The sequence below is a fragment of the Aquarana catesbeiana genome, linkage group LG10 (assembly GCF_042186555.1).
Source record: "Aquarana catesbeiana isolate 2022-GZ linkage group LG10, ASM4218655v1, whole genome shotgun sequence".
NCBI classification, from domain to species: Eukaryota; Metazoa; Chordata; class Amphibia; order Anura; family Ranidae; genus Aquarana; species Aquarana catesbeiana.
This window is the reverse complement of record NC_133333.1, coordinates 28,917,358-28,928,903: the sequence shown is the minus strand read 5'-3', so window position 1 is coordinate 28,928,903 and position 11,546 is coordinate 28,917,358. Positions and strand designations below refer to the sequence as shown.

At 39.6% G+C, this 11,546-nt stretch overlaps 1 protein-coding gene across 1 annotated transcript in view; it reads right to left on the bottom strand.

Annotated features, from left to right (window-relative positions):
* Positions 1-2,515: 2,515 nt before the first annotated feature.
* The window catches only part of LOC141110515 (chemerin-like receptor 1), a 33,165-nt gene continuing 24,134 nt past the window's right edge, over positions 2,516-11,546 (bottom strand). The window contains exon 2 of the mRNA XM_073601896.1: positions 2,516-3,750. Within this exon, the coding sequence (XP_073457997.1) occupies positions 2,631-3,719 (1,089 nt within the window). The 5' untranslated portion in view covers positions 3,720-3,750 and the 3' untranslated portion in view covers positions 2,516-2,630. The remainder of the gene's footprint in view (positions 3,751-11,546) is intronic.

Below are 11,546 nucleotides of genomic sequence, written 5' to 3'. Positions count from 1 at the left end.
CGCTCGGGGACTGAGATATCGGATGGGCACAGGAGATGATGGTCGGAAGAACTTGAATTGGAGATCTCAGACAAACAATGGAGGTATGTGGCTGCCCTAGCACATAAATGTTCCATAAGCACGAAACTGCAAGAGACAAATTACAAACTGCTGACCCACTGGTACAGCACTCCTGATAAAATACACAAATGGGATACACAAAAACCAGACACTTGCTGGAGATGTCTCTCCGAAAAAGGCACACTAACCCACATCTGGTGGCAATGCCACAAAATTGAACCATTCTGGAATGAAGTTAAGGTTTTAATTAAAAAGATTACAGAAACCAAAGTGGAACTGACCCCAGCATGTTGTCTATTACACTTGTCCAACACCTCTTTTAAACGCTACAAACGCTCGTTGACAATACATCTCCTCAACGCAGCCAAATCTCAAATACCTCTACATTGGCTCTCTACATCTACTCCAACTGTTGGGGACTGGCTGTCGAGAGTCAGTGAGATCCACGAAATGGAAGACGTATTGGCCCAAGACAAAGGCCATATCGAACGATTCCACAAAACATGGCAACCCTGGTTGCTCTTCAAATACTCTGCAGAATTCCCTTCCTGAATTAGGTATGGGGGGGACCTTGCTGTCTTGGGTGGGTGCCCTTCCTCTGTATCCTATTTCTGCCCTTCACATCAGCATTTCCCCTATCCCTTCCTACTTCTTTTTTCTATATCCAACTTCTTAACACTTCATGGCTGATCTATAGCTTATGTCCTCACTGGTATATACCTTGGAAATTCGTACTTCTCTTGTAGATGTGAATTAGATTGTTTCAGAGAATCATAGAGACCACACTTTTGCTTGTTCTCAACAATAAACAATCTGAACAACTGATAAGAAATGTTTGTCGCAATGGCTTGCGAAGCGTAGATAGAACTATTATGCTGTATTTTTTTTTTTTTTTTTTTTTTTATTTTACAGCCACAAAGTCAGCTTAGTGAAAATAATCTCAGTGATGCGGTGTCTGTTAAACATTTAGACTTCTACACGAGTTTCACACTAACTGTTTTTATTCTGTAAAAAGACGAAAAGTACGCAGTTGCACCTGCAAAATTTGCAATATACAGTGTATTCTTTTGTTACTATTCTTTATCTTTTTTCAATAAACTTGAAATGATAAAAAAAGAAAGAGTTCAAATATCTGACAGGTTTTTATTTCTGTATATGACCCCAATTAGGGAGAATGCTAATCCTTCCCAAAAATGAAAGAAAAATACTTTATGTGACTGGAGCTGGATATTAACAAATAACAATATATAATAATAATAATTAGTAGTAGTAGCTGTCGTAGTAGTATTATATACAGATATGCATCACAAGCTATAGCAATATGGAAGCATAAAAAAAGCTCTTTGAGTCAATGCTTGTATTGGAAAATTGGGTAAAAATGGAAAGGCGTTCTTGTATCAGAGTGAAAAGTAGATCCTCAGCTGTAGGAAGTTTCATTGACCTTTAAAGAGTCCTTGTCACCAGACCATACATTTCAACAAAATATTTCTATAACATTATATGTGCATTTAACATGTTTTATGCATTTTATTTACCTGTAAAATCCTCCCTTGTGTAGTCCTCCAAAAACCCTGATTTTCCTGCTAGATGTCGCCATCTTGAATGTGACGTTAGCAGCCCCAGCAGTCTCACAGCTGTCACTCTATAGTATTCTCATTCACTTCTCTCCTGACTGCAACATAAAAGGCTATGTAGGGAGAAGAGGGGAGGGACAGAGGAGCTGGAGCAGCACAGAGAGTAATTAGGCACTCCCAGAGGAGGAGAGGGCAAAGACATGCAAAGAACAGATTACTAGCCTTTTCAGAAGGAGGTCACCAATGGCATTTTCTGGATCTGTCTATGTATAGGTTAGGTGGATGTTGAATGCAGTTTGTAGCACATTTTTACAGTAATTCAAACTGAAAAAAAGGAACATACAATAGCTTTATTTCAAAGCTTAATTCCGGCTAGACGCAAAAGACATACATTAATGCAGTTCTGTATTTATTAATACATCATTACTTTTTTTTTTTAACATAAGCACCTAAACTTGACTTGGCATCAGCCTCTTGCAATCCATTGTATAGCAGAGATCAGACTGGAATTTGGAGATACAATACAAGGTGCTAATCCTTTGTGCTCATGTGCTAACAAGGAACATGCTGATAGATGGGGAGAGCAGAGGAACAGAGAGGCAAACTCATCAGTTAACTGCTTCTCTGTTCACGGTACAGTCACAAGGTTGGGTAGGGACAAGACCTCTAAGTCTGCTCCCTTTGTCTGGATTCAGCTCCTAACATCTTCTCTTAGAAATTGGCATGCATAAAAGTATGTATTGGTCCTTGTAATCTCAGTTGCTTGTTAGCTGTTTTTAATTATGGTGGTATGGAAGTAAATGGTAGTTCTGGAATTCTGAGACAGGATATGATCTTCTTCAGCAATTGGCAGTTTCAGTATTTGACAAACGTCATAAAATAGCTGGAGATAACAAAGCCTTGGGAACAATATTATAGCACAAACATATCCTAAAAAACACTTCAAAGCAGATAAGGTCACCATAGTATGTATTGTTCCATAAATGTTGTCCCGTCTCACACCAGCTGGGGATTTGACTTTGATTTGGTTTTGCTCTTGGAGTCTATAGGGGCAGATTCCTCAGAGAAAACTTTCTCAAATATTGACCAGAGGGAGCTATGGAATTTCTGTTTAAAATCTCGACCCATAAAGACGTAAAGAATGGGGTTGATACAACTGTTTATAAAAGCCAAACTGGAGGTAATAGGTTTTCCAACCAAAGTTATGTAGAAAAGATGCTCATTTTCATCACCATAATTTGAAGACAACTCCAAAAAGGAGAAGACGTGGTAAGGAAACCAGCAGACAAAGAATGACAAGATAACAGCTAGGACAACTTTATAAGGCTTGCTCGATGTGGTCATCTGATTTCGTTGGATACGCAAAAGAATTACTGAATAGCATGAGATGATTATGATGAAAGGAATAAAAAAGCTAGTGATAAATTGAACGATTACTGTAGCCTTGTGCCTTGGATAGGCAACTTTTTCATCCTCATGAAAGTTGTTATAGCAAAAAACATGATCTTTTTCAGCTTCGTTTATATCTCGGAATATAAAATAAGGTAAACTGAAAATGAACGCTAGAATCCATACTGCCACGGCTACAAAAGAGGCCAACTTCGGAGTTCGGTGATTCTGACACCAAACAGGAAACACAACGGAGATGAATCGATCAATGCTGATCACGGTGAGTAGGAAGATACTGGCGTACAGATTGATGAATAGAATAAGGCTATTTAGCTTGCACATGAATTTTCCAAAAGGCCAGTGAAAGTTAAGAGAGGCTTGGGTAATGCTCAACGGCAGGAAAAACATGAAGATAAAATCAGCTATGGCTAAATTAAGGAACCACACAACATTGACAGTCCGTTTCATTACAAAGGCAGTAAAATAGATGACCAGACCATTCCCCGTGGTCCCTAGTAGGAAAGCCAAAGAATAGACCACCAGGGAGAACACACGAAGATGGAATTTTATACGTTGCTGTCTGTCTTCCTCTTCTGAACAGACATAAGGGGTAGATTCATAGTAAGCCCAGGGGTTTGTGGTCTCTTCTTTAAGAGTAGCATTAGAGACTGGATAGACCATTGTAAAATTCTTCATTTTCCCAGGATAAATTTGAGGCCAAAAAATTCTGTAAAAAAAAAAATATAGAAGCTCAAAATTCAGTCTTATTATTGTCATGTACAAGAATAAAATAAAAAATATATTCTATGGTCCACTTGAAAAACAGAGCAAACACTGCAAAATTTTGAAAAACTTATCCTAAAATGTATGTAAAGCCAAAACCTTTTGCAGTTTTAGATAGAGTAGAGAAGGCTTAGAATACTGTATATAAGGTTTTCATTGCTGTCTGTGTCCCCACTGGAGATTTTTCCCTTCTCTGGTGGCCATGTCCCCGTGGCTGAATGTGCCTGGGAATCCTAGATTTTGAGTTGGCACCAAAAAAGGAATAAAGAGGGAATCTTCCAGTGGAGACACTTTTTCCAATGATGACTGCCTACGAGGCAATTTTCCATCTCACTGATTTCACTTGAAATGGTGTCTACAGGATAAGAAATGAAGATAAATTTGTGGCAAAGATGAGAAAAAAAAGAAACTGTCATGGGTAGAAATCAGCGATCTCCAAACTGAATGCGGCCCTTTGCTTGCCTTTATCCAGCCCTCGGGGCACCATTCCTCCCACTGACACCAGCAATGGGGCGCTATTCCTCCCAATGACACCAACGACGGGGTACTATTCCTTCAATACCAATGACAGGGCACATTCTCACTCCTACTGACCAAAGGTGGTGTGTCTTTTTTTTTGTTTTAATCAAAATCAGAGGCACTGTTTACTCCCACTGATGCTGGGGCATTTGCTACTCCTGGGGGCCCCCCTAATGTCTGAAGGACAATAATCTGGCCCTTTGTTTAGAATGTTTGGAGACCCCTGTTAAACCAATCCTTATTTCAGCCAAAAATTACCAAAAAAGTTTTGGCTTAGATGCATATTATGCAGAAGTATAAATATATCCTTTATATGACTCCTCCAGCAAAAAAGCTAGCCCCATAAAGGCATGGTTTAACGAGAATTGTGTGGAGGAATTCAAGTTTCCTGACATTAAAAGGTTAGTTCACCTTTACGGAAGAAATCAAAAAAGGTAAATTAACAACAGACATCCTCCCCAACCCTCGGTCCCCGCTATTATTCCTTCTATGGTTGCTTTGCTGTCAGCACCCTCGCAGCCACTCCAGTGGTCCAGGGAGTCCCCACTCTTTTTTTCTGTAAAGGTGAACTATCAGTTTAACCCTACTGAAAACCTTTGGGATGAGTTGGTCAGTCAGGTCTTTCCAACCAACATCAGTACCTGATCTCATTAATTCCTACAGACATACTACAATGTAACATGAAAAGCCTTTCCAGAAATGAGTAAGCTGTTAAAGCTGCAAATGGAGGGTGGGTATTATCTTTATATTAAGGACTATGGTTTTGGAATGGGAAGTCCAACAAGCTCATATAGTTGTGCTGGCCATGTGTTCACAATCACAATCATTTGGCTATATAGAGTATGAGTCAATGGGATTGATTTACTAACTAAAGAAATAAAGGCTGATCACTTTGCAAAGAGAATGTTGGTGAACAAGGTGAACCTGCATTTACACTGAACACCCAATCATGTGCAAGAGAGATTAAATGATGATTGGGAAATCAAAGTGACCATAGTACCTTATTTACCAATGTTAACTTTTCCAAGTGAACAGCTTCTACTTCTTTAATAAATTAATCCAAAATGTGTGAATATATATATATCAGGTAAAATAAGTATTGAACATGTCACCATTTTTCTAGGTGCTATTGACATGAAATTTTCGCCACATGTTGGTAACAAACCATGCAATGATGATGAAGGGGTTGGACTTTTGTTGTGATGTCATTTTAGTTATATAAGTGAAATACGGAAGTAAAAGATTAGATCATTCTGAACTGCATGCCTTGTATGTGTGTCATAATTTCCATCGGAATGATCTCCAGATCTGATTGGGTTTGAAGGAACACTCTAAGCAGGATATCATACGAGGGTTCACTTGCTTTTAGAACATACATACACCCCAACAGCTTTGGTGTCAGAATGTGGGGCGGTCATCATTTATGGGATGATCATCATCCAAGTTTCTAAGTCCGGTGAGTGATTTAATTATTATTGTTTCTCTCACCGTGACTTTTAGTTTAAAAGATTGTTTCCCTATATGGGATTAACAGAAGATGTAGTGTTAAAAACATTTATGCAAATGTATGAACCTTGGTAGAAGTCCGTTCGGGTGACGGAAGTGTAAGGAACTCTGAGATAGTTCCAAAAAGAAGGGACTCTGAGATAGTTCCAAAAAGAAGGGACTCTGAGATAGTTCCAAGGGGTTCTGAGAAGCCCAAAGTAATATAATACAGTACTGTAAGAAGTTTGATAAAGATATCTGATAGAGTGTGCCAGAAAAACCCAAACCTCTTTGCTTGCCTTTCTGTCGCTTAGAAGTAAATAAGGAGATAAAATAAGTAAGTGTTTTTCTGTGTAGAATTTGTCAGGTGTCATAAGGTAAGATGACACCTTTCCATTGTATTGTATTATCATTGTATTATAATGAAACGTAGAGTGATGTTACAATATTTGGTGATGTATTGGTGCTGACTTTTAATGATTTACATATGAATGCTTTGACTCTAAAATATAAGATATAAAGTGTATCATATTATAGTCGGCAGGATGATTCTGGCATTGATGCAGTGAGTAAAAATATTTTCTTTGCCTTGCTGTAATCAGACGTTCAGTGTCATCTTAGGGAAAGTAAAAAAAAAAAAAAAAAATGTCTCAAAAGTGTCCTGATTGTATTATTGGTTTACACAAATTTGTGTTTCAAGAACTATTGACAGTGCAGGGAGTAATGTCACTTATTCGAAGAGCAGGGGAGACTTATCAAATCTGTCCCCGGTCTTTGTAGCATTGTGACATTAGGGACGTTTTTACCATTTAAAATATGGGTAGAGCGTTAATAACACTTTTTTTAAGGTAATACATAAATTGGTGAGGATAACTTTTGATTAAAACATGCTATTTGAATAATTATTTTTGCTACTGACATCTCTTGCGAAGTGGAAGTCAGGTGCAAAATTTGGACATTTGGCTTTTTGCCAACAGGGTTCAAGTACTAATATCTCACTGACTGTAATAGATAGTGGGAAATTGTTTGCGGCATTAGTACTACCACAATTGAAGGCACTGTTTGAACCTGTTGGCACACTGCAAACAGAAAAAAAAGAGACTCAGTATCTAATTAGAATGTTTAGAAAGAAAAAATAAAAAATGTATGTTGTGGAGATCGGCTGGACCGAGGCTCCCTATAGTATCCTAGCCCATACATTGTTCATGATGGGTTTAGCAGAGTCATGGGATGGTAAATTAAGGGTTAAATCAACCTTCTCTATGTCTGTACCATGTGCCCTAGCTCCTGCCCTAGTTCCCTGTGCCCCTCCACCTCCATTTTACATACCACAACACAGAAGTTGAAAGCTGCAGAGGCTGCACACGCTGTAGAGGGTCAGAATACAAAACACGCAGTTTTAAAACAAGCAGAAAGCACAGAGAAAAAAAAGAGGAAGTAACTACGCAGTTAGTTAATGCTCTAGGTTTCCTTTTATGACACAATACGCCAGATTTAACACTTAAGATGAAATGCACAGTCTTTTAATACAGACTTATCTCAGTAACCTTGTTCCTAAATATGCACTTACTGTGAGACAGCAGATGTCAGACTGGGCTACAAAGAGTATGACTGACTTTCAAGGAAAAAAAAAACAAAAAAACGTTGATTGAAAAAGACGTAGTGGGATGTTTTGACATCCCAAAACAAACACCAGTATCAACACATTATCAAAATGATTTCTTAGGAAATCAAAGGGGAAACTTTTATTAAAAAGAGGAAAGGGGGCAAGGTCAAAGAGGGAGTTACATACAGACAAAGAGGAATTCTTAAAGAAAGGAATCTTAAGGAAAATTGTCTCGCCTTACAATACTCCCAGTAAAGAAGGCAAATGGTGACTATAGGTTTGTACAAGACAAGGGACATCAATAGCCTAGTGGTACCGATTGCCCCAGTAGTGCCTGATGTGCCATCAATACTTACCGCCGTGCCATACGATGCAGAGTATTTTACTGTGATTGATTTAAAGAATGTTTTTTTTTTCATCCCTATAGACGAGGAGACACGGCCACTGTACTCCAAGTCACCCTTGGGCCCTGGACTGCCCCTTATGGTTCTGTACTGTTGCAGTATGTTAATTATTTTTTGATTTGTAGTTCTTCAGAGGAGGACTGCCGAGCTGATAGCCTATCTTTATTGAAATGGTTACATGTATGTGGTTACAAAATGTTTAAGAAAATGTTACAATGTTGTCAAAACAAAAAAAAAAACAAAAAAAAAAAAAAACACAGTTAAGTATTTGTGCTCACAAAAGGAGAAAGAAGAGTCAGTCACAAAAGAGTTGTGGCTCTGAATGGGTCTGCCCCGCCCACTTAACAGGAAGGACATGCTCACCTTCCTAGGTATGATTGGTTACTGCCGCCAATGGATACCTGACTGCTCTTTTAATGACAATATATTGAGACAAGCAATGTCTTTGAAGCAATGTCTCTGAAATGTCTGATACTGTAAAATGGTCTGATGAAATGTTAAATGTTTTTGCCATGTTTCCATGTTTTGCCATGTTGAAATGTGTAATGGTTACCAGCCCGAGCCTCGGCCTCCTTGAATATGGCAAAATGTTTCACTTGTTTCCCAGGGAAAATTGCAGAACCATGGCGGGAGTACTGGCCCAGGAACATGGTGGGAGACTGTGCCCTGTAGTTTTTTTCTCAAAGATGGTCCCGGTGCGCTCTAGCGTCCTATGCCATGGTGGTTGAGATGGTCACTTCTTTCACTCTGGGACACGACACCACACTTCACATTACTCACAATGTGTCAATCTTGTTGAAAAATGTACATACATAGCACATGTCTGCCCAGAGGTTGAGCGGATATGAGGTGATTTTGCTGTCCAATCCAAAATTGCACATCAAATATGCTTCTCTCACTGCAGGCCCAGCACCCATTGTAGCCTCCCTGGCAGTTTTCCCGAGTGTGGCTCGGGGTTAAAATTCAGGACCATTAGCGGTAACCCCGAGCCACACTCGGGATTACATCGCAGGATCCTGGTGTGGCTTTACTTACCTTGTCCTCGGGATCCTGCGATGTCCCCCGCAGTGTCCGTGGGCTCCGTCCTCCTCCGAAGCCTCTCCTTGCCAGGCTCCGTTCCCTGCGAGCATTGTGGCGCACGGGGGCGGAGCCTGGCGGCAAATTTAAAAAAAAGTTAAAATCATGACACATACAGTACTGTAATCTTACAGATTACAGTACTGTATGAAATGATTTCACATCCCTTTTGTCCCCAGTGCTTTGGCCCATGCCCTGCATGCAGTTTTATATGATATATACTGTTCTTTCTGCCTGGAAACTGGAGATTGTCCATAGCAACCAAAAAGAGTCCCTTTACCTCAAAAGTGGCTTTAGACCAGCTAGAAAACAGCAATAGTAAATTAGAACACTTGCAGAATTGAGCGATAGTGAATTGTGGGGAAATTTATTTTATTACTATTTATTTTTATTTTTTTTAAATATTTATTTTTATCTATTATATTATAGTTTATGTTTTTGTGTTTCAAACTTTATCATACCCGGGATATCTACTAGACTCTTGTTTGGACAGATTTAACTGTGTTATTGTTAAGAATTACAGACCTACAATATAAAACGCCAAATTTCCATGCAAAATAATTGTACCGCTTTCAGCACCTAAAATCCGAAATAATCATACCGCCAGGGAAGTTAAACGCCCTTTTAGGATTAAAAAGGAGAACAGGATGAGGTTGTGCCATAACATAACTGCATAAACCTCATTCATCAAGACACATCACCCAGATCTGATTTATCTTCCACAGCACTACCAGACACACAGAATGTTTTTGTGGATGGTTCTTGCTCTAGGCTATAGTACACTGCAAAGCACACACAGGCCAACAGACAGAGATAGCCAGGGGAAATGAGCAGGTCTGGCTGACCTTGCTACTAAATAAGCTGCTATCTCACAGACAGCAGACATCCAAATTGTTATGCTGATACCTGACCTATCCCCTTTTGAACAGTCACTTGCAGATCTCCAGGATTATGCATCAAATTATGAGTTAAGGGACTGGAATGGAAAGGGTGTGTAGAGAGATCCAAGGGCTGGACTTCTCTGCAAAGAGGGGAAACCATGTATACCAACGGCAAGTGCATTCATAGTACCACAGAATAGGCCACACAGGTATACAAGTCACGGCTGATTTCACACACATGCCCAAACTAGGCAAAAGACAGGAATATCTTTTGATAATTGTGGACATGTTCTCAAATGGTCCAGCTTTTATAACCAGGGTCTGCCAGGACTTGGTAAAAACTCTCAAGATAGAATGGAAGTTTCACATTTCCTACCGCCCTCCAAGTTCAAGAATAGTAGAAAGCATGAATAGAACAATAAAAGACAAGATAAGAAATGCCACAGGAGTAACCTTTGCCAACTGGAGAAGGGTCCTCCCAGCAGTCCTGGCAGAAATAAGTTTTTTTTTGAAGTTTTGATGGGTAGACCTTTCCCCACCCCATAGGCCAGAGCACCTTTAATGGTAGAAAAGGGAGATTTAGACTTTATACAGGAAGAATATGTAAGAAAATTGGTTGAAACATTGGATACAGTCAAAGAAATGTTGCTTGCACCTCTTTTTTTTCTTCACAGGAAGCTACTCACCTCTTCAAGGAGGGAGACACCGTGGTGGTTCAACAGCTGAACAGAAATAAGAAGCAAGAGTATCCCTTTGGACCTCCTACTATGGTGATTGCAGTGATCAGAACGGCTATCCTGGTGGAAAACTGCTAGTCCGGGAGCCATGCCAGCCAAGTGAAAAAGGTTGCCCAAAGCCCCAAGAGCAGGAAGGAGATCCTTAATACAGGAGGCCCTCAAGCAGAAGTCCAAGCAGATGAAGGAGGACTTCCTGGAAAAGCAGGTCCGGCCAGAGAAGATGACCTCGCTTATTTCACTACAGACTTCTGGCAAAACATTTTGCTTCCTGTTCCTGATCACCCTGATAGTGTTCCCGCCCACTTGGATCATCACTAACTGTATTTACCACCCTGAAGACTTGGGTGGCATTAAAAGTATTTGTGGGAACACACATACACAGGACAACATTACAGTGATACAAGTTAGAAACAAGAGAGACATTGAGGATAATTTTGCTAAATGCTTTTGCTAAAATTTAAATATGCTTATGCTCAGAAATCAGGATTTCAGAAATGTTGGATTTGTGGCAAATCGCACCTTAGCACTGTTAGGATACCCCTAATGGCTATACCTTTTAATATTACTTCCCTTTTTGAGAGGAAAGATTCCCCTTGACCTTTTGAATGTCAGCAGAAGAACTAATTATACCATTTCCTTTCACATCATCAATAGAAGTCATAATCCTACCTGGTGTTTTAATTTAGGGAATTCTACTAGAAATGCTCATACCTGTAGTCAATCGGTTTTGAACATTTCTAATTGCTATGCCCCTAGTGAGAAGTCTTGTTCTTTATATCAAACACACCATGATAAGGTCAGAGTACAGGCTGATTTTAAAAAGACTCTTGCCTCTGAAAATGATAGTAGTAAATCTGTACAGTATTTGTTTCAGGTTCTGGCAATAGTTACAGCAGTAGATCAAGAGACTGCTGTGAATATGCCCTTTTCGTTTGGTAAGCACACTTATGTTTGTTGTGGGAAGACTTGTTATCCCTGGATTCCACAAGAGGCCCAAGGCTGGTATTACCTGGCCTCACTGGTGCCCTTAA